This window comes from Brassica napus, chromosome C2, assembly GCF_020379485.1.
Source record: "Brassica napus cultivar Da-Ae chromosome C2, Da-Ae, whole genome shotgun sequence".
Classification (NCBI taxonomy): Eukaryota; Viridiplantae; Streptophyta; class Magnoliopsida; order Brassicales; family Brassicaceae; genus Brassica; species Brassica napus.
Window position 1 is genome coordinate 36,760,740 of NC_063445.1, and position 23,630 is coordinate 36,784,369.

The window sequence follows — 23,630 nt, forward strand, 5'->3', positions numbered from 1 at the left end:
GAATAGTTGGGATCATATTCTTGATCTGGACACTATCACCTCTCCTTCTTGCTTGTTTGCTCGTAGATCATATTCTGCAGGAACTAAGTTAGCATAGTGACATTCATTCAGAACCTAACTTTGTGATAGATATGGTGTTGATAGTTAAAGTTACTTATCTTGTTTCAGTTTCTTGATGACAATAATAAGTGCTACTTGGAGATCAACTACAGCTTCGACATCCGTAAAGAATGGCCTGCGATTTGGAACTGGAGAACAAAGTTATTATGTCTCCTGAGATGATGTGTTGTCAGTAGAAGTTGTGTTTGTTTCAATCGTCGTTGAAAATATTATTGAGAATCGTTTTTCTCTGATGATCTGATAGAGTTTACAAATCTCTAACTCCTTTATTGAATAGAAACGTGATTACAAAGATGATAAACGAACAACTTTGAGCTTGACTCCGGCTAGGCTCTCATGGCGAGCTTCACCTTCGTCACCGATCTCATGGCGATCGGGTTAAGATGACTCATGGCGTCAATCTACAACAACAACAAAGCATAACTCTTCTCTTCATCTGTGCTCGGTATTTATACTTCGGCATCTTTCTTCACGAAGCTACCTCCAAAGCTCTAACTGCAAAGCCTCTAAACCAATCCAAGTCTTCACTTTTCTCTAGTTCCTTCCACGTCAGCAACAAGGATCTATCAATACTTCCCCCATGAAAACAAGCTTGCCCACAAGCTTGTATGAAAAGAAACCACCATCCTTATGCATTCATAAACTGACGTGCAGCCTCCACTGAGATGAAAGCATTGAAAGATCTAGCTTATCTCCTTCTACCCATCTGCCATGCTCCTTACTTCTCCAGCGATGCCAAACAAAGCAAGAACTCCTCCAAGGACTTTGTTGTACGAGAACTTGTTGTAACTGCCTCTTGATGTATATCCACAGCTTGCATCTTTCATTATTCAACATATGCTCCACAATTTGTAACAGATAATGTGTAATCCATACTTCTTTTTCCCACACTTGCCTAACGTCTTTCTCGAAAAGATCAGACTCGCTTGCTATTTCCAACCACCAAATCAGCTCCACTTCTACCAGCCCACACATCATTATTCTCGTGTATACTCCATCCCTCGAAAACAAGCTTGACCTCAAGCTTGAACAGAAGAAAAGGATAAAAGATCTCTGCAATTCTGGTCTTGTGTCTGCCACTGTCATTGAGAAATTAGAGCAAACCCATAGCCACACAACTCCCTTCTGTTCCCGCAACACAGATAAAAAATTGTGATCCCTCAATGACATCATTCGCTTCTGAACAATGGAAAATATGGAACAATTGTCTGCAACTACTTGTTCCAAATATAACGTCAAACCAGAAACTGATGTTAACTGCTTAAACTTCCACCTATGCTTCACTTGGAACTTTCTGTCACCAAGAATTAACAGCCTCAGGCCTCGTAAAATGTCTCGCATCCCCATTTTGTACAACAACCTCGACAATTGTTTTCTCATAGGTGGAGGACGCTTCTTTTTGAATTCCAGCCAGTGGAGACTATCATTTGCAGCCCATGCTCTCAAACTCTCTGCAACATGAACTGGAGAAAGGACATGAATAATAACAAGAAGCAGGCGTGGATCATTTTGTGGCAACAACTCAAGTGACCATACTTGTAAGGTCTGATCTTTCTTATATCTCCAACGATGCCACACTTGATTCCCATCAATCTCTTTGATTCCCATCAATCTCTGTGTTGTAAATGCCTTGTGAGTCAAGTTGAGAAGAAGGCATTAGATGATGAGATGGATTGTTAATAAGAGAGTGAGGCTTAGGAGAGCAATGGGTTGGAGGAATGAGTTTGGGAGAGGCTAGGCCGTACCATGGCCGTACAGGCCGTACCATGGCCGTACAGGCCGTACCATGGCCGTACAAGAGGAACTCGACCAAGATCACTCATTAAGGGAAGTTACTACACTCGGTTAACTTAAGAGGTAAAGGAGAAGTCTTACTAACCCTTTACTGATGTTACCGTGTGGAGAGGATAAGGGAAGAGCTTATGACAGGCTGTCAGGAGCTGTGTAAAGGTAAAGGTGCTTTACACACAAGGAAGAGCTTAATTGGACAGTTTGAATTAAAGTAGAATCTTATCCTATGTAATAGTGTGCTTTCTGAAACCCTTAACCCACTAGCTGCCTCTCTATATATTGTAACATCTGGTCATTAATAATACTTAGACAGTTCAGACTATCCTTTGCCTCCATGGCTTACTCTTAGTCTCTTACTCTCAACTCGTTCTCTACCCTTAGTTTCTCTCTAGTCTCTTTCAAATCTATTCTAAACACTCATATTACTCTTCATTACTCTAAACTTACATGGTATCAGAGCCAGGTTCATGAGAATCTGAGTTCTTGGTGAGATCTGCTAGAACACAAGGTTGAAGCTTGGAGCTGGGCGTGAAGATTCAAAACTTCAAGTCTTCTCTGGTTGAGTCCTAGTCTGAGAAGGTGTGTCTGGTTGAGTTCACTGATAGTTTCTATTGAGAGTCCTGGTTCCGTGTGTTGGGTTATTACTCTTTGTGGCTTGCGTGTTCATAAAGGGGGTTGATTGAAACGTAAACATCAAGAAACATCAAGAGTGTTACTTGAGTGCTTGCGGGTTTGGTGATTTAAGCTAGTCAGTTAAAGAAGATCCAGTCTATTTCCGTGTGTAGTTTCTAGTCTCAGTCCAAGATTTGGCAAGTTGTTCACGTCAAGCTGCTTCAAGATGGATAGTGGGATGAAGATGAAGGTGGCGGTTGTGTTCAAGGGGAACAACTACCTAGTGTGGTCACGAATGGTGAGGACCGCAGTTGGGAGCAAGGGCTTATGGGGACACATTACATCAGGTGAGGCCCCAAAGCTGATTGCTCAAGAAGAAGACAAGGATGAAGCATCAAGAGATCCGGTTGAGAAATGGCAACAAGAAGACATGATGGTGATGTCAGTTCTTCATGCCTCCTTAGAGCCGGAGATTCTGAATGCATACAGTTACTGTGAGACAGCAAAGGAGCTGTGGGACACCTTGAAGAAAGTGTATGGAAACACATCTAACTTGAGTAGAGTCTTTGAGGTGAAGCAGGCGATTAACAACTTGGTTCAGGAAGACATGGAGTTTACCAAGCACCTAGGACGGTTCAGGTCACTTTGGTCCGAGCTAGAGATGCTGAGGCCAAGCACGGTTGATCCCAATGAGCTAAACAAGAGACGCGAGCAGGACAAGGTCTTTGGACTACTCTTGACACTGAATCCGGTGTACAATGGGCTCATACAACACATGCTGAGGGATGAGACACTACCTGACTTGGAAGAAGTGTGCTCTCGGATCCAGAAAGAACAAGGGTCGATTGGCTTGTTTGGGAAGAAGGGAGAGCTGGCCTTAGCTAATCAAGCGACACAAGCTGAACAAGGAGAGACACCGCAAGCTAGCAAGGCTGCACATGGGAAGTATGAGGACAGGAGGTTCAATGGGAGCTGTGATCATTGCAAGAAGCATGGTCACAAGAAGAGCCAGTGTTGGATACTTCACCCACACCTCAAACCGGCTAAGTTCATGAAGGAACGGGAAGCACGAGCTCATATGTCTGAAGGATCAAGTGGTGCGGGTACTAGCAAGGCTCAAGAAGGTGGTACAAGTGATGGCAAGTCTCTGGTGGCCTACATGGGAGCTCCTAGCAGCTGCAACAATGATCAGGACTTCATAAGGAAGTCAGATATTGATGCACTCATCAAGATGTTCAAGGATAACGGTAACATCTATGGTTATTCTTATGGTGCTTCCATGATTGCTAGGACTATAGGAGACTCAGATTGCATCACTAGAACTGATAGAATGGCTAGTTCTCTAAGAAATGTGAATGGATACAATGAAACTGATTATGCATATAAGCCATCTAGTATACTCGCTCACCTTGCTAGTAATCAATCAACTAGACCTCTCATTGTAGATTCAGGTGCATCACATCACATGATTAGTGATACTAAGTTGATTAAGAACATTGTGCCTACTAAAGGTCATGTGATGATTGCAAATGGTGATAAGGTTCCAATTAAAGGAATAGGAACACTTAAACTGTTTAGTAAGGATTCAAAAGCTTTCTATATGCCTGACTTTACTTCAAACCTATTATCTGTCAAGAAATGTACAACTGACTTGCAATGCAATGTCATATTTAGTCCTAATGATGTGAAGTTTCAGGATATTGAAAGCAGCAAAGTGATTGGAAAAGGAGTAACAAAAGGAGACTTATATTTGCTTGAAGATCTTGCTCCTGTTTCTGACATTAGCTGCTCTTTTACTACTGCTTCTGTTCCTAGTTTAAATAAGAATGCATTGTGGCATGCTAGACTAGGACACCCTCATAATAAGGCTTTAAAACTGATGTTGCCAGGTGTTTCTTTTGAAAACAATGATTGTGAAGCTTGTATTTTAGGCAAGCATTGTAGAACTGTATTTCCAAACTCATCTACGGTTTATGAGAATTGCTTTGATCTTATTCACTCTGATGTATGGACTGCTCCTTGTTTATCTAGAGAGAACCGTAAGTATTATGTCTCATTCATTGATGAAAAATCTAAATACACCTGGTTAACCTTAATTCCAACTAAAGATACGGTGCTTGATGCATTTAAAAACTTTCAATCCTATGTAACTAACCATTATCAAGCCAAGATTAAGATTTTCAGGTCAGATAATAGAGGAGAATACATTGGACAAGCTTTCAAGCAACATTTATCTCAGTATGGAATTCTTCATCAAACAAGCTGTCCCTACACTCCACAACAGAATGGTGTGGCTGAGAGGGAGAATAGGCACCTTATGGAAGTTGCAAGATCAATGATGTTTCAAGCTAATGTACCTAAGAAGTTTTGGAGTGATGCAGTAGCCACGGCCTGCTATCTAATCAACAGGACTCCCACACTGATCCTGAAAGGACAGTCACCATTTGAGGTTCTCAACAAACATAAACCCTCATTAGAACATATAAGGATCTTTGGGTGTTTATGTTATGTTTTGATACCCGGGGAGTTGAGAAACAAGCTTGCAGCTAGGAGTACAAAGGCAATGTTTATTGGCTACTCTACAACTCAAAAGGGATACAAGTGTTATGATCCAGACACAAGAAGGGTGCTGGTATCAAGGGATGTGAAGTTTGTTGAAGAGAGAGGATACTATGAGGAGCAAAACAAAGAAGACTTGAAAGATCTTACCTCGGAGAGAGCCACTACCTTGCGGATCATCTTAGAAAGTATTGGGATCAAGGTGAGACAAGATCAGCAAGGACCTGGCAGTAACCCAGGATCTCAACCACCGAATGGTGGAAGTTCAGCAACTCCCACTTCTGATCATGGGGGGGAAAGGAGTGAACCAGAGACAACTCAAGAGAGTAGTGGAGTATCTGGTACACATGATCAAGATGTGGAAGTAAGTGAACAGCAAGATGGAGCTGAAGAAAGTCAGCTAGGAGAAGAAGAGGCAGTTGAAGTGTCTACTTCTGTACCACAAGAAAGTGGAGAAGAATCACAAGTGGAAGTGGAACAACCGGAACCAGCATTGAGAAGAAGCACACGGATTAGGAGAGATGCTTCCAACTGGGTAAGCACGAGAGTGTACTACAATGCCCAGGCTGTGGAGCATCCTTCTCAAGCTGTGTGTTCCTTTGCTCAATACCCTGAAGAACATTTTGCTTTTATGGTAAACTTGGATGAGAACTACATTCCAAGAAGCTATGAAGAGGCAATGATGGATAAAGAGTGGAAGGAATCAGTTGGAGCTGAGGCAGGAGCTATGATCAAGAATGATACATGGTATGAGAGTGAGTTACCAAAAGGAAAAAAGGCAGTTACTAGTAGATGAATCTTCACAATCAAGTATAAGGCTGATGGAAAGATTGAGAGGAAGAAGTCAAGACTGGTTGCAAGAGGTTTTACTCAAACTTATGGAGAAGATTACATTGAGACCTTTGCACCAGTAGTCAAACTACACACAATCTGGATTGTATTAAGCTTGGATGTAAACCTTGGATGGGGCTTATGGCAAATGGATGTGAAGAATGCTTTTCTACAAGGAGAACTTGAGGATGAAGTGTATATGCATCCACCTCCAGGTTTGGAACACTTGGTGAAGAGAGGGAATGTGTTGAGACTGAAGAAAGCTATCTATGGGTTGAAACAATCACCAAGAGCTTGGTACAACAAGCTAAGCATTACTCTGAATGGCCGAGGCTTCAAGAAGTCTGAGTTGGATCACACCCTCTTCACTCTCACTACTCCCTCAGGTATGATTGCACTCCTTGTATATGTTGATGATATCATTATCACAGGAAGTGATAAGGAAGGTATCATAGCAACCAAGGAGTTTCTTAAGTCCATGTTTGAGATTAAAGACTTGGGAGAAATGAAATACTTCCTTGGAATTGAGATATGTAGATCCAAGGAAGGTTTATTCATGTCTCAAAGGAAGTATACACTTGATCTTTTGAAAGGTGTAGGTGCTTATGGAGGCAAAACAGCAAGGATGCCTATGGAGGATGGCTACAAAGTCCCACGAGAGGGGGAGATTGAAGACAACAAACCATATCAGGATCCTAAACTCTATAGAAAACTAGTTGGTAAATTGATTTACATTACCATAACTAGACCTGGCATTTGTTTTGCTGTGAATCAGGTGAGTCAACACATGCAAGTGCCTAAAGAGCATCATTGGCGTATGGTGGAGAGAATCTTAATGTATCTCAACGGCTCACCTGATCAAGGAGTATGGATGGATTGCAATGGAAGCACTGAAGTGGTTGGATACTGTGATGCGGATTGGGCTGGTGATAGAGCAGACAGGAGATCAACCACAGGCTATTGCACATTCATTGGAGGCAACTTGGTTACGTGGAAGAGTAAGAAGCAGAAGGTGGTCTCTTGCTCAAGTGCAGAAGCTGAGTATAGAGCTATGCTGAAGCTTACCAACGAGCTGGTGTGGATCAAAGGTATCTTGAAGCATTTGGAGATTGATCAAGCTGCGCCTATGACAATGCATTGTGATAACCAAGCAGCTATCCACATTGCCTCCAACTCGGTGTTCCATGAGAGAACCAAGCACATTGAAGTTGATTGTCACAAAGTGAGGCAGATGATCATCCTAGGAGTCATCCTGCCATGCTACACTCGGAGTGAAGATCAGTTGGCTGATGTGTTCACTAAAGCTGCGAGACAAAAGACAATGGAGTCCATTCATATCAGATTGGGACTCATAGACCTTGGGAAGAGAAGGAGCTGATCCCCTAAGTCATGAGGTCTTTACTCTTTTTCTCTCATCAAAGTTTTGTCCCAATGGGTTTTCTTTGGTGAGGTTTTTAATGAGGAAGATCTCATGGCTATCCAAGCTTAGGCTTTCACAAAGCTAAGCTTGAGGGGGAGTGTTGAGAAGAAGGCATTAGATGATGAGATGGATTGTTAATAAGAGAGTGAGGCTTAGGAGAGCAATGGGTTGGAGGAATGAGTTTGGGAGAGGCTAGGCCGTACCATGGCCGTACAAGAGGAACTCGACCAAGATCACTCATTAAGGGAAGTTACTACACTCGGTTAACTTAAGAGGTAAAGGAGAAGTCTTACTAACCCTTTACTGATGTTACCGTGTGGAGAGGATAAGGGAAGAGCTTATGACAGGCTGTCAGGAGCTGTGTAAAGGTAAAGGTGCATTACACACAAGGAAGAGCTTAATTGGACAGTTTGAATTAAAGTACAATCTTATCCTATGTAATAGTGTGCTTTCTGAAACCCTTAACCCACGAGCTGCCTCTCTATATATTGTAACATCTGGTCATTAATAATACTTAGACAGTTCAGACTATCCTTTGCCTCCATGGCTTACTCTTAGACTCTTACTCTCAACTCGTTATCTACCCTTAGTTTCTCTCTAGTCTCTTTCAAATCTATTCTAAACACTCAGATTACTCTTCATTACTCTAAATTTACAAGTCATGCCAATTGCCTTGACCACTAGAAACGTCAACGGTGCAGAATTGTTCAGCAACTTCTCAGACTTAAATCTCCATTTGTGCCATATCTGGAACGTTGTCTCACCCATAAGAAGTCGTATCAAGCTTTGCGAATCATGTCTCATGTTCCCCTCAAGCCGATTACTAAGAATCTCAAGGTCTTGCAAAAAATTTGATTTATACTTGAACTTCCAACTTTTATAGAACTTTCTCTGTTGGAGCTTACGTGTTACTCTTCCAATCTCATGACCACAGTAAAGCTGCAACAGACTAAGCAACCCCTGACATATCTTGACATCTTCTGTATCTGCCCTCACGTTCATGAACCCATATAGCAGTAAATATCTCGCCTCACCTGAAACCAGATTGGTTAAATATTGTGGCTGGACTGAAGTTGTATTGTATTGCGTCCTTTTCACTGAAGTTGTAGTCCCACAACTTATCCCAAGCCAGCAAAACTCAGAAACAACCTGCCACCATCTCACCAACTTCTGCTCCCCAACAAAATCAAACGAACAGTTTAACTGAGATCTCTTAAATCTTTGCCAATCTACTTCTCTCAACTCCAGAAACTCGTGGAGGTGTCTCTGGTTCGTTCCTAACATTCTCATGTCCAAGACAGACACTGTGTAATCTGACACTGGTGCTAAGTGTTTCACTCGTGTAATCTTGAATCTCTGCAAATTATTGGTTCTGAATATAAACTTCCAAGCCTTAAGAGACCTCAATTGCTTCTTCTTACAGGTTACATCCACAAGAAATTCAGAATCTGAAAATGGTTTAAAGTTCACCAATCTCCTAAGCATGAGTCTCTGAAATTTCCTGCTTTTGAACTTATACTTCCATGCTTTAGGATATTTGTCTTTTTTCTTCTTACACGACAGTCTTCTGGAGATGTGACGTTGAGCAAATGTTTGCTGAACACGATGAGACTGCAAACTTACATTTAGAGACGTCTTGGCCCCTTCAGTAATCAAATAATCTGTCTGCATCTCGTAAGATATACCATCAGAATGCTCAAAACTGTCATCCACACTTGCAGGTCTCCAAATTGTAGTTCACAAATGAGGCATCTCTGCACTTTGTTTAACAAGTTTCTCTTCAGTTTCTTCTGTAACTGATGACTCTATCTTCTGCAACTCATGATTTATTTCACAGACACACGTCTGAGATGCTGCACCTCTGTCCAGAGCGCATGAATTCTCAGTATACAGAGGCTGGAAAACTGAAATTGTTGTCAAATGTGATACTGCAGAGCATTCTGCCGCTTGATCTTCAGCAAGACAGTCATAAAGAACATCTTTTATAGTTGGTGAAGTTGTCTTCCTCACCATTTCATTCTCAGGCACAGCTTCACTGCTACAAGAAGATTCATCCTGAATAAGAGACTCAGACGACAAGGTAACTTCCTCGAGATTTGTTGACGTCTCCTGCAAAATCTCCGATTCTGTTTTCCCGAAACGTTCAATCAATTGCTCTCTGGATCGTCTATCTTCATTTTCCAACTTAATCTTCTCTGGATCATCATCCTCGCCAAACCTCAGCAGCAACGTTTCCTTCATCTCTTTCCAGCTACTGATAGGCTTTAATGAATTGATGTACCTCTCAGCTTCTCCCCAAATAAATCCATGAGCCATGTGTAACTTCTCGAAATCAGTGTGTCCTTTCCGATCAAAGTAATTCTCCATCCAAGAAATCCACAGCCGCAATTCAACATCCAGAAACACCGGAACCTCTACGATTCCCATGGTTACGTAACCTCCGTAACGATAGACAACGAACTCTCCAATCAATCACTTCGTCAATAGCTTGTAACCGCACCACCGTTCCGATCAAATCACTTCGTCTTGGCCGCTTCGATCAAATCGCTTCACCGCTCCGTCACACTGTAGCACCACCGCGTTTGATCCGATCTCAGTTTCACCGCACCAATGATAGAGTTTACAAATCTCTAACTCCTTTATTGAATATAAGTGATTACAAAGATGATAAACGAACAACTTTGAGCTTGACTCCGGCTAGGCTCTCATGGCGAGCTTCACCTTCGTCACCGATCTCATGGCGATTGGGTTAAGATGACTCATGGCGTCAATCTACAACAACAACAAAGCATAACTCTTCTCTTCATCTGTGCTCGGTATTTATACTTCGGCATCTTTCTTCACGAAGCTACCTCCAAAGCTCTAACTGCAAAGCCTCTAAACCAATCCAAGTCTTCACTTTTCTCTAGTTCCTTCCACGTCAGCAACAAGGATCTATCATGATCATAGTAGAACAACAAGAGCGACATTTATTTCTTTCCTCTTTGATCTTGATTTTCGTTTAGTAATGTAGTTGGAAGGACGAGTTTGTTCCGAGGTCTGTTTCCTCATGATATGATTCTGTCAGATTTTGAGTTGTCTCAGTCAAAAGCTGCAAAGATGAAAGTTAGAAAATGATTTGCTTGACAAAATGCATCCATCATATGGCATTGAAGAGATGATCATTTTTAATCATTGTTTGAAATTGGATATAGATGGATTCATATTTTTTGAATTTGCCTTATCCTTCTCGTATAACCACTGGCCACAAATGGCTATAATCTCCTCCATTTTTTTTTGGGATTAGCCTGAAATAGCCACTAGTAAAAAAAAAAAGAAAATCATGATTTGGAGAAGAACTTTTACGGCTGAAACTAGGTTCTAGTAACTGGTTGCGGTTAATGGTCGGATTTTTGGTTCAATTAGAGTAAACCGAAATTCTTATCAATTCTGATTTTTATAACGCTAATTATAAATTCTAATTAGTTAACCAATTCAGGATGAAAAAAGTTTGTCACTTATGTTGTAATGTACACTAAAAGATATCGTCACATAGCCTTAGTTTTGGTATTAATTTATATAAGTATGCAATGAATCGGGAAAACGGTCATTTCATACTTAACGTATCACGATATGTTCAATTCATATCTGATTTATGTCATCGTGCAAAAACATATATGAACTTTCAAAAACTTCAAATAACATATATGTTGTCAGTGGCGGACGGAAGTGGATGGGTATTGGGTCATGTGCCCCCTACTCTTTCTTTATTTTTGCTTAAATAACTTAGTTTATCCACCGGAAAAAATTAAAAGGTGCCTCCAATCTAATTTAATTATTGTTGTTTTTAGCACTGTGACCCCGACAGAAAATGTTTCTAGATCCGCTCATGTATGTTGTTTATTTTTTCGGTAAAATCATACACTAGTCATTACATCAGTTGTCATGTAATCTAATTTTGCTGAATTAGATGTTACGTTAGCTAATTTTGCTGATAACGATGGCACGTGTACAATTTTTGTTTTTTTTTGAAATAATATTAAATTATTTAGTAAAATTAAAATAATAAATAAAACAAATAAAATTTAGGTTATTGAATTCGAAAACTGAAAAACCAAAAAAATCCGAAATTAGTATCGAACCACGACCAATAGCTAGCTAGTTTATAATCGAACCCAAAAACCCGAACCGCGACCCACCCGTTGATTCAGGGTCACAATCTGTTGGGCCTTTACAGCCCAAAGGAAAATACTTTGTCATTATTATCTTTACTTTAATGCCGTGCCCCGAATATAGTTGTAGACTTAAAAGACGCATGCGATTGACACGTAACCAATAAAATGCGTCCACGTGTTCTCTCCCCCTCTCTAGCAAATGGATAAAGGACAGAGTCGGCTGCTTTAGGGAATTCGAATCTGAATTTTTCTTCGATTATTATCACCATGGATGGAGAGGAGATGCTTGATTGGGAGCTCGTTCACGGCTCCGACACCGATTCAATCACATCGGAGAAGGAATCAAGTGTAATCGATGACGGTATGATTGTCTCTGATCATCTCTCTGCCGATCATCCTACAACTGAGCAAAGCATAGGATCTGGTGATTCTTCTCGGGTCGATTGCGGATCAGAGTATCCGAATCCGGTGGTTTTGGGCTTCGATCAGTTGGATGTTTATCAATCGGGTGTCAGAAACGAATTAAGGTTTATTGATGGTGAGGTCAAGGTGAGTGATTTTCAACCTTCTGATGAGAATAACATCATGGGCGAAGGTGTTCACGATGAATCTCTTATCGAGGATGTGAGCAAGTGTTCGCCCGAAATAGACAATCTCCAAGTTGAGAGCCAAGCTGGTGTTGAAGAACATATCGAGGATGCAAGCATGTGTTTGTCCGAAACAGACAATCTCCAAGTTGAGAGCCGCCAAGCTGGTGTTGAAGAACATATTGAGGATGTGGGCAAGTCTTTGTCTGAGTCAGAGGGTAACGAACTAGTTTCTGGAGATTCTGGGAATGGGAGTGGTGAAGAGGAGATTGTTTCTGATAGTGAAGCAGTTGAGGGAAGTGGAGGGGATACTAGTGCACATGTTGTGGCCGTAGATTCTGCTTTTGTGAGATCTGGTGATGAGGGTAAAAAAAGTAGCGAGACAGTGTGGTGGAAGATGCCGTTTGTGCTTGTCAAGTACTATGCATTGAGGATTGGTCCTGTTTGGTCTGTCTCTATGGCTGCAGCTGTGATGGGTTTTGTTCTCTTGGGACGCAGACTCTATCATATGAAAAAGAAAGCTCAAAGGATCCATCTTAAAGTTGCAATCGACGAGAAGGTACACTATATTAACATTGAATTTGATTGGTGGGTTTCATTCCTTATGTTCAAAGGTTGTCCCGTCCTGCTGGCATATGTCAGTTATAGACTCTGTAGTTAATATGTTCCTTAGCTGAAATATAGATTATTTGGCCGCCCTTAGTCATCACCTTCTCACCAAATGATATGATTGTTATAACTCCAACATCTTGTTCACATGGCTGGCTAACTTTCTTCTATCATTGTCACGTCTTGGATTGTGTTTATGATCTGTGCAGAAGGTGTCGCGGGTGATGAGTCAGGCGGCTCGACTCAATGCGGCATTCTCAGAGGTAAAAAGGGTCCCAGTGATCCGCCCTGCTCTGCCATCTCCTGGCGCATGGCCGGTTTTGAGCCTTAGATGAGAAGCCGATTGATTATCCAATGTCTCACAATGTTATGAACCAGAGGAGTAGAGAGACACGTACATGTGTGTACAGTGTGACTCATCATGTTGTGTACTAAAAGAATAGAGATTTATGGTGTTTATGATGATGTTTCTATCATTTTGATGCATAGTAGTAGTAGTTCACCATCCTAAAAGAATAGAGATTGACAAAAACATTTCATTTGAATTTAAGAGATTGATCAAATTGCATATTGCGCTAATATTTGTAATCCCATAAACAGAACAAGTATCCCAAAACCAAGACTCAACTTACGTACACACTTAACCAAGCTCTGCTAGTTTCTTACATTCTCAAATCACTTGCGAATCTTTTAAGTCTCTATTTTTTTGAATGAGAATCTTTTAAGTCTCGAGTCTTCTAAGTTTTAGTAGCGTTCGGATCAGATGAAACGAGAGCAGAAACATATAGGTCAGTATCAACGGAGGCTTCGCTCTTGCTTCTACCACTTTCCGGTCTTCTCCTCCTCTGCCCCTGCCCATCCCCATCCACGTTTCTTGTACCTTGGGAATCACTAGGAGCAGCTTCATGTAAGGTTACGGACTTGCCTCTGCTATGGAGACTAGCCATGACTTCCCCCTGAGCATCGCCATCTTCCTTGAGGGTCTCGAGGACTTGTACCGCATGACTCATGAGGGGCCTTCCTTTTGGGTTTTGGCTTAAGCATTGGTATGCCAAATCGGCTACTTTCATCAACGCCTTAGTGGTGTATTGCCCATCCATTCGAGGGTCTATGATCCTCAAAAGCTTTTTGTTGTGATTCAATAGCGGTCGTGCCCACTCGACCAAGTTATGTTCCCGGCAAGGTCTGCTTTTGTCCATTGCCCTCTTCCCAAGGAGCATCTCAAGGAGAAGTACCCCGTATCCATAAACATCACTTCTAGATGTCAAATGTCCTAAGTACAACAATGAAGAAAAAACAAATGTGACCCATTTACAATTCATTTCCATAAGTGGGCTCATTTTCAACGACAGACCTGTCATTACATACTCAGGAGCAGCGTATCCGTAAGTGCCCATAACACGTGTTGACACGTGTGTTTGATCTCCTCTTGGACCATCTTTCGCTAGTCCAAAGTCTGCGAGCTTAGCATTGTAACACTGCACAAGCATTACACCATTCAGCAGCAGCATAGACAAGATAAAAAAAAAAAGTAGAAACCCAGGTCATTGTAGACTTTGAGCTTCACGGACAACTCTATAGAACAAGAAGTAGAATGTCTATGTACTACCAAAACAAAAGGACGTAATAAGCTGACCTCGTCAAGCAATATGTTGGCTGTCTTGAGATCCCGATATATGATGGAGCGTTCAGCACCATGAAGAAAAGCGAGACCCTTGGCTGCGTCTAGAGCGATCTTCACTCTTTTCGACCATGTCAAAGTGCATCCAACTCCTGCAAGCAGATGCTTCATCAAATCCTCGAGGCTCAAGAAACCCAGACTTGACCTCTAACAAAGTTAATGTTTTAAATGGTGGTGAGAACTTACTTCGGAAAAGATGTTTCTCGAGGCTTCCCAGTGACATGTACTCATAGACTAATAATCTGTGTTCATCTTCACAGCAGTAGCCAATGAGCTTGACCAAGTTTGGATGACTAAGCTGTCCTAAATAGTTAACTTCAGCCTGCAAGAAAAAAAAAACAAAAAAAATGGAAAGAATCAAACCACACATTCTCAAGTCTAAGAAACAAAAAAAAAAAGGCCGATTATAAATACCAGCCACTCTCGATCTCCCTGAAATCCTTCAGGATTAAGTTCTTTGATGGCAACTTTGGTGGAGTTATAACCAGGCCTGACATTGTCATCAATAAGACCTTTGTAGACAACACCAAAACCACCCTCGCCAAGAATGTAATCAGGCCTGAACTGCTTCGTAGCCAATTTCATCTCTTGGTAGGTGAATATATCCACATTCTCGTATCCAGGTGTTGTCTGAAGATCTTTGATGTTTTTAGGAGGCAAAGGCAACCCACTTGGACTCGGTTTGCCACCAACTGATGACTCTTTACATTCTGAATTCATTAGATACACTGCTGATTTTTTGCCTGAGAGTAAGAAAACCAAAAAACAAAAGAATCAAAGAATATAACATCAGAGTATGAACAGATAACGAAAACTTCTCACATTACAACAAAAATTCACCAGAAATCCAGAAAGAAAAATCCTCAATTTTCCCAAGAAAATCACCACGAAATGAAATTTACCCAGAACGAAAAATCTAGATTCCGAAGCAACAAAATGAGGCAAATCAAAAGAGAGAGGTCGGAATCAGATTGATTGATTGATACCTGATGACTTCTTCTTCTGATAGTTTTGCTGCTGAGAAAATTGGAACTGCTCTTCAGCGCTGAAGCAAATCCCCATGAAACTCTTCGTTGTGTGCTATTCGATTGACATCACATTGTCCATTAACTAACAAACATGAGACAGATCCACAAGAAGAGGTGAAAAATCACACACCCGATCTCCGACAAACTTGCTGATGAAAAATAGAGAATAGATGGTTTCTCGGATGAAGGGAGAGAGAGAGAAGAAGAAAACAAAAAGGAAAGAAGATAATTGTAGAGAGAGAACGAGCGAATAAATGAATGATCCGTTGGAATCGATGGAATTTGAGAGACTAGCCGCCAAATAAATAAGAAGACCTTCCGACCTGTTCACGCTGTTTCTCCATTTATCCAGTCAACGATTGTCACGTCACCAACCGTTGACGGGGTTGAATGATTGGGTTTAGACTAAACCCGACCCGGATATAAACAGCCTAAAAGATCAACAATTGTTATATGATTGGGCCCAGTTTTTTTTCTTTTCAAGTCCTTTAAAATCACCAATGATTCGGCATTCGATCGGTTCGGATCAGGTAGGTATCTAGGATATCGGATAATTCAGTTATAGAAAATTGGTACTGATGAGGTAGTTCTAAATGTCGATCGGATTAGGTTCGGTTCTTGTCAGATCCAAATATTTTTTGGGTATATCCAAACGAACCCAAAAAAATTCGGTTCCTATTCGAATTGACTTAATATAATCCAAATGTATAGAAAATAACCCATTTTATCCGAAATACCTAGTTCAATTTTTTTTACATCTAAATGTGTCCAAGAATATCCAAAAGTAACCAAAAATATTTGATCTATGAAAAATAATTAATATATTTTAAAATTTAGAAATATTTTTTAATATTTTAATTATTGTAATTATTAATATAGATAGTATTTCTATATATAATATTAACTAGATGTTTTGCCCGCACATGCGGGCATAATTCTTTTTAATAGATATTTATTAACAAATGTACTATTAAATTTAAAGATTAAAATTTTGAAGTCAAACATTAAATTTATAATATTTTATGAATCTTTTAATTTCTTGATTTTTATCTTTTATTATTTTTAAAACATTATTTTTCGATAACAATGTCAATATCTTATTATTTTAAAATAGGTTATTATTTTTAAACAATTTTTATTATATTAATTTATAATCAATTATATAATTGAAGAAAAATATATATAACTGCTAATACAAAGTGATGTTATTAAACCAAATCATTGAAATTACCAAAACCTAGAAAATCTTAAAATAAATCAAAAGCAAAAAAATTGTTCAACCTAACCCAACTTTACATATTATATTAATCAAAGTAAATAAAATGATTGAATTATATAATTATATTCTGAAATACCTCTCATAAAAACTGAATACCGACTCACACATGTTAACAAATAAAACATTAATATATAATGTATAAGATAAGAACATTTGTTATCTATTCTTATATTCACTTCTAAATTCTATAATAGAGGGGAAAATATGCTATAGTCAATCTCTATTTTTCATTTAAAATAGAGACATGCTATTTTCTTCTAAATTTATAATCACTACAAGAAAACATATTTTTTACTAGGGCAATATTCGTTGTAAATTCGTCGTAAACGGGGTGTTACGACGAATTAACGTCGAAAGATGTTTCGTTGTTAAACGTCCGTCGTAACGGAGGTTTCGTCGTAAACGACTCGTTATGTTTACGACGAAATATATTACTCGTAAAGGGCAGGGAAAGGATTCGTCGTAAACGACACGTAAGCATTCGTCGTAAAGCCCACGTAATTATTTCGATGTAAAGCACACGTAAATACTTTCGTTGTAAATCACTCGTAAACATTTCGATGTTTAAACCCTCGTAAATATTTCGATGTTAATCACTCGTAAACATTCGATGTAAACTCCATGTAATGTTTACGAGGAGTTTACATCGTTTCTTATTATATTATTATTAATTAGTATATAATAAATTTTAGTTTATATTTAATATTCAGAATTTAAAATAATTTAAATTTTAAAACGAAATATGAAATTGGAAAACATATTTTAAAAAGTCATACAATAATATTTAAATTTATAATACAAACAGAAAGGAAAAAAAAATACATATTTTCGAAGTAGTTGGCGGGGTTGCTCGGCTGTTGACGGGTTAGATCGGACTCTTGGGGATCTCGTGGTGGCATTCCAAGAGCGGCTCGTCTCTCACTCAACATTCTATGCATAACCGGGTTTCCCACAGCCATCACGTCTAGCAAATCCTCAAGAGAGTCTAAACGAACATGCTGGCTATCCATTCGAGCCTTCATCTGAGCAGTCTCTTCATCCCGTCTCGAAGTGTACGACGAAGTGGCCCTTGCAACTTCGTTAACAGAGCCTATACCGACTATCCGTCCCTTCTTTTTAGGAGCCACCTATAAAATCAAAACATATATTAATATAGTTAATTATGTTAAAATATTTAAAATAATGTAAACAAAAATTTTAATTGTACCTCTTCGAAGATTCTGTCGACCTCTTCGGTGGACAATGTGACTGGTAATCCATCGGGAGACTCCTGGGTTAGTTGCGTCTCCCGTTCTTCAATCCGACCAGCCACTGTTTGGAAGAGTTTCTCAGATACAGGATCCACAAAATCTCCGTCGGATGTGGTGTGAGTCATCTTGAATAGGTCAGACAAAGAAGGTAAGACTCCCGTCTTCTCGAACTACAAAAAAAATTTTTTAATTAAATATTATAAATTATATTAATTGAATATTTTAAAGTATATATTTAAAACAAAACTTACAGCATCTAGACGGACTCCCGCATGAGGTTTTTGTCTAGTTCTGTGAAGCATGGGCAAATGACCATCTTTATCCTTCGTCCTTCGAGAAGCCGAGCACGAATTGGCCTTTTTGATCGAAGAGGGGTGCTCCCAATAGGCGATGAGGCCATCCCACACATCCGTCGTGAGCTCAGTGGGCTTTCCCTCGTACCCGTAGATCTCCCACTTGTCCTTCCAATCAGAGACTGTGTTGCAGAGGCGTATCTTTGCCTTTGCAACGAATTCCGCCTTCACCCTCTCGGTGATTCCCAAAGACCAATGCCACTTTTGCTGAAACATAAAAATTTTAAAAAAATTACAATTAATAATAAATATTAAATATATATATATATATTTAAAAGTAAAAATTTAATTAAATTTAAAAATCTTATCGCAAAACATTTAAACCACGTGATCTTAACGTGATTTGGTGTCTTGCTCCAGTTTGGGTATGCCCCGTCGTAGTAACCCTTAATTGTCGCCGAAACGCTCCGGCTAACACGGTTGTTAGCCCCAAACCTGAAAAAAATACAATTTAACCGTTAGAAAATAAAAATTAATTTAATTTTAATGTAATAAAAATTAATAACTTACCAATAAGTTCCTCGGGGTCTATCGGGGTCTAGAACATCCAAACCCTCCCGTCCAGGCTGGGCAAGCAAATCCTCCACCGTATATCTCGCGAAGGGAGCATATGAAGGCACACGCAAATCCGGATGAACTGCACCTTCTGGGACAGGCTCAGGTGCAGCCGCTGGAGGAGGAGGTGGAGGCATCTGCGGTGGAAGAGGAGGACTCGAAAAAACTCTCTGAGAAGTCTGAGAGTCTGGAACTGCATCGGAAGACGATGGACCGGAAGAAGATGTACCGGAACCATCGCCAAACAATTGGGCATAAGTAGGTGCTGCTGGTTTCCTTCTAGGAGCCATCTAAAAAAAAATTAAATAAATTTAATCAATTATGAGGACATAATTAAAAAATTATTCTGTTACCTAACTAATCACCTAAACTATAGTATTCCGTCATCTAGCTAATCACCTAAACTAATTACCTAACTAATTAATAACCTAAACTAACTTAAAAAAAAAAAGGAGGAAAGAGAATGTACCTTAGAGGGAGAGGAGAGGAGTTTGGGAGGAATGAACGAGGCAGCCTCGTCTCGGCGTCTCAATAAATAGAAAAGGATTTGTCGTAAACGCGACGTAATATTACGACGAAGTTACCAGGCCTGCGTTTTTTCATTTACGACGAATTTACCAGGCCCGCGTTTTTTGATTTACGACGAAATTACGTCAAAACGTCGGTTTACGACGAATTTACCAGGCCCACGTTTACAACGAAGTTACCAGGCCCGCGTTTTTTCATTTACGACGAAATTACGTGGAATAGATAACCATTTAGGACGATTTTACAACGCTTAACCCTAAACACCGAGAATGAAATCCCTAAACCCCAAAGTCAAATATCATCTAACATCATATCTCTTCTCTACTACTTTGTGCTCTTTCTCCAACTTAAACTCTAAAACCCTAAAACTCCAAATAATTTTTAAAAAACTAAAGAAATACATATTATATAAAACAACATTTGTTACACATACATTAGGATGGTAAAAAAACAATATTTCTTTAAACATACGTTACAATAGAGAAATACAACATTTGTTACATATATTACATCACTCTAAATCATTTTCGTTCTCATCAATATTACATCACTCTAAATCGTTTTCGTTCTCATCACTATCATTACAATCATCATCGTAGCTTCTCTTGAACTCGTCTTCACGTGCTTCATCTGTCGCATCTTCGGGAATATCTTCATATTGAAAGTTTTGCGGGTCGATCAAAAGGATTTCATCAGTTGGTTGTTCTGGTACCTCAACTTCATTGATAGCGTCTTCTTCTTGCAAGGGCGGTTCTTCTCCAGCGACAATGCGTCCACGAGGTGTAATTTTGATAGCAGCTAACCAGTTTATCCCGGAAGTTCGAAGCCGAGGATAAGGAAGGAAGCTAACTTGCTCGGCTTGTGAAGCTAAAATGAAAGGCTCAAATTTGTTGTATCTTCTCCCAAAATTGACATCCACAACACCAAATTTGTTATACCGAATCCCTCGGTTCACAACAGGATCGAACCATTCACATTTGAAGAGGACGCATTTTAGCTTCAATAACCCCGGAAATTCCACTTCAATAATCTCCTGCAAGATCCCGTAAAAGTCTGTTTCACCTTTCACACATATTCCGTAGTTACTCGTTGCCCGATGTCTCCCATACTCGTATGTGTGAAAGGTAAATCCTCGTGTGAAATACATAGGTGATGTGGTGACCTTTGCAACTGGACCTTGAACCAATTCGTGAAACCATACGGGATAATAAGGATCGTCATAATCAACCTGCAAAAAGCAGTTATTCTTAATTAATATTGAAGTATCAAAACACTTACTTAATTAATCAATGTATGAGATTTATTACGTACCTGTGATTTTAACCACTTGACAAAGTGCTTATCTTTACGTGTGTCCACATCAGTTGCAGATATTCCTGGTATTGCTTCTTCAACTTGAGATACAAACATGCTGCAAATTAAACAAATAATCAAGTCATACATAATTAACTTCAATTCATATAATTAACATTCACAAAAATATTTATCTTTCAAAGTAACGGGTCACTGCATCCTCGCAGTTGAGCAGAATATAAGTGTGGGCACTATGTTTATCCTCTTCACATGACCACCATACTTCTTTTTTTTTACCACCAAACCGTGCAATTTCGCAGAAAATGTCAGGAACACCATCAATTGGATATGATGTCGGTACTCCACCATCATCATATCTTCTAGGAATTCTTTTCCTCGTACGAACAGTTGGAGCAAAGTAGTATGATGTGAAGTTAGATGTTTCGGCTGTCAAACTCCCCGCAACTATTGAACCTTCCACCTTTGCAAGATTTCTTACTTTCCCCTTCAAATGTTTCATCTGTCGCTCATACGGATACATCCATCCGTTGTGAACAGGTCCACGAAGCAATGCTTCATACGGTAGGTGGACAACTAGATGCTCCATGACGTCAAAAAATGAAGGAGGAAATATCTTCTCCAGGTTGCACAATATGATCGGAATGTTATGATGAAGTTGTTCGATGACTTCTTCCTTGAACGTACGTGTGCTAAGATCTCTGAAAAAAGCGCCGATGGCTGTATATTGCAAAAGTAATCAAATTAATAACATTTCATAACATATGTATATATATTATAAAATTATAATTACCTGCAAGTGCTTCATGGACATTTGCTGGAAGGAGCTCGGCAAAAGCAAATGGAAGTAGTCGTTGCATAAACACATGACAATCATGACTCTTCATTCCGGAGAACTTTTGACCTCGTTCAACACATCTTGACAGATTTGAAACATAACCATCAGGAAACTTAACTTCTGATGCAACCCAGTCAAACAAGGTTGTTTTGGCTTCTGATGACAACCGGAAGATGGGAACAGGAACGTTTCCATTGCTCTTGATATGTAACTCACTTCTTGAGCAAATATCAGGTAAGTCCATCCTTGACTTTTTGTTATCTTTTGTCTTCCCAGGGACGTTAAGTAATGTATTCATGATGTTCTCAAAAAAGTTCTTCTCAATATGCATGACATCCAGATTGTGGCGTAAGAGAAGATCCTTCCAATAGGGTAGCTCCCAAAATATACTCTTCTTATGCCAATTGTGAGACACACCATACCCATCAGGCATATTTCCAGGAACATGCCAATTTCCTCCAACTTTAACTGTTTCCTGAGCTCCGTAATAATCAATGTCTGCTTCGATCTGCTGGCCGGTGAGATATGGAGGAGGACCGTCTCTGACAATTTTTTTGTGCCGAAACAATGTCTTATTTCTTCTGTACGGATGGGCAAGTGGAAGAAAGCGACGATGACAATCAAACCAACAACTCTTCCTACCATTCTTCAGTTGAAAAGCATCCGTCGATCCAAGACAATATGGACAAGATAATCTTCCATGTGTTGTCCAGCCAGACAACATCCCATAAGCAGGGAAATCACTTATCGTCCACAGCAGAACTGCTCGCATCGTAAAATTGTTTTTCAAGGAACAATCGTACGTCCTCACCCCTTCTGACCACAATTGCTTTAGCTCTTCTATCAACGGTTGAAGAAAAACATCAAGAGACCGTTTTGGATGCTTCGGCCCAGGGATTAATATGGTCAAAAATAGAAATTCTTGTTCCATGCACATATCCGGCGGTAAATTGTACGGCGTAAGAATGACTGGCCACAAAGAATATTGTCTACCAGACATTCCAAATGGACTAAATCCATCGGTGCATAACCCAAGATAGACATTCCGAATATTTGTAGCAAAATCTGCGTGTACCTTGTTGAAATGTTTCCACGCTCTTGCGTCTGATGGATGTGCAACCTCACCATCTCTCTGGACATGTTCCGCATGCCACCTCATCGACGCAGCAGTCCTCTCAGATTGATATAATCTTTTCAATCTGTCTGTAATTGGTAGGTACCACATCCTTTGGTACGGTACCCTATTCCTCCCACGGCCTTGCGGTTTGAATCGTGGTTTTTTGCAGAATCGACACTCTTCTAACTTGTCATCTTCTTTCCAGTAGATCATGCAGTTGTCGATGCAAACATCAATCATCTCCGAAGGCAACCCAAGACTATAAACCAATTTCTGAATCTCATAATAAGATTCAGCAGACACGTTGTCTTCTGGCAAATACTCTTTAAACAACTCCGCCCATGCATCCATGCAATTCTCAGGTAAATTATGATCCGTTTTAATATTCATCATCCTAGCTGCTAGAGACAATTTAGAGAGACCTTCTCTACAACCAGTGTAGATTGGTTGATTTGCAGCATCTAGCATTTCATAAAACCTTTTTGCATCCAAATTAGGTTCTTCTACATTTCCAGTTCCATCAGCTATTGTTGTAGTTGTTTCTAAAAATGCATCACTAATCATATCTTGAACCCTATCATGATCTACCATCTGCTCATGATCTTGATGATAATTATATTCATTATGCAAATGATTCGGTTCTTCACTATGATAATCATCCTCAAAATTATTATTACTACTACTAGCTTCATTTCCCCCATAACCCTCTCCATGTTGATACCAAATGTAGTACTGTGGTGTAAATCCTCTGTTTACTAAATGCTTCCATACAGTTTCACTACGTGCAAATTTTGAATTCTTGCATTTTCGACAGGGGCAGAACATCTTACCGCTTTTCTGTGTGATCGGTGTACAGCCCGCCTGGTGCATGAATGTCTCTAGCCCGCTCAGAAATGTGTTCGTCACCCTCCCGTCGGAATCTTTGTGCAAATATATCCAACTCCGTAACTCGTAAATACTACCGCCACCGGCCATTTTTTCTGATTTTTTTTTCTGATTTTTTTTTC

General features: G+C 39.8%; 2 protein-coding genes across 3 annotated transcripts; one reads left to right on the forward strand and one right to left on the reverse strand.

Annotated features, from left to right (window-relative positions):
* Positions 1-11,617: 11,617 nt before the first annotated feature.
* LOC111211518 (ATG8-interacting protein 2-like) lies at positions 11,618-13,159 on the forward strand. The gene is made up of 2 exons (XM_013821562.3): positions 11,618-12,633; positions 12,893-13,159. The coding sequence occupies exons 1-2, from the start codon at positions 11,755-11,757 to the stop codon at positions 13,016-13,018; spliced, it is 1,005 nt and encodes a 334-aa protein (XP_013677016.1). The 5' UTR covers positions 11,618-11,754; the 3' UTR covers positions 13,019-13,159.
* Positions 13,160-13,205: 46 nt separating this feature from the next.
* LOC106381640 (probable serine/threonine-protein kinase PBL17) lies at positions 13,206-15,704 on the reverse strand. 2 transcript variants are annotated; one of them, XM_048748481.1, is made up of 7 exons: positions 15,351-15,678; positions 14,779-15,107; positions 14,551-14,686; positions 14,320-14,456; positions 14,038-14,161; positions 13,409-13,956; positions 13,206-13,377 (listed from the first exon to the last, which is right to left on the reverse strand). In XM_048748481.1, the coding sequence occupies exons 1-6, from the start codon at positions 15,424-15,426 to the stop codon at positions 13,421-13,423; spliced, it is 1,338 nt and encodes a 445-aa protein (XP_048604438.1). In that variant the 5' UTR covers positions 15,427-15,678; the 3' UTR covers positions 13,206-13,377; positions 13,409-13,420. The 2 variants fall into 2 exon arrangements, with proteins under 2 accessions (XP_048604438.1, XP_013677015.1); XM_013821561.3 differs by having other exon boundaries at positions 13,206-13,956; positions 15,351-15,704.
* Between the last annotated feature and the right edge of the window lie 7,926 nt (positions 15,705-23,630).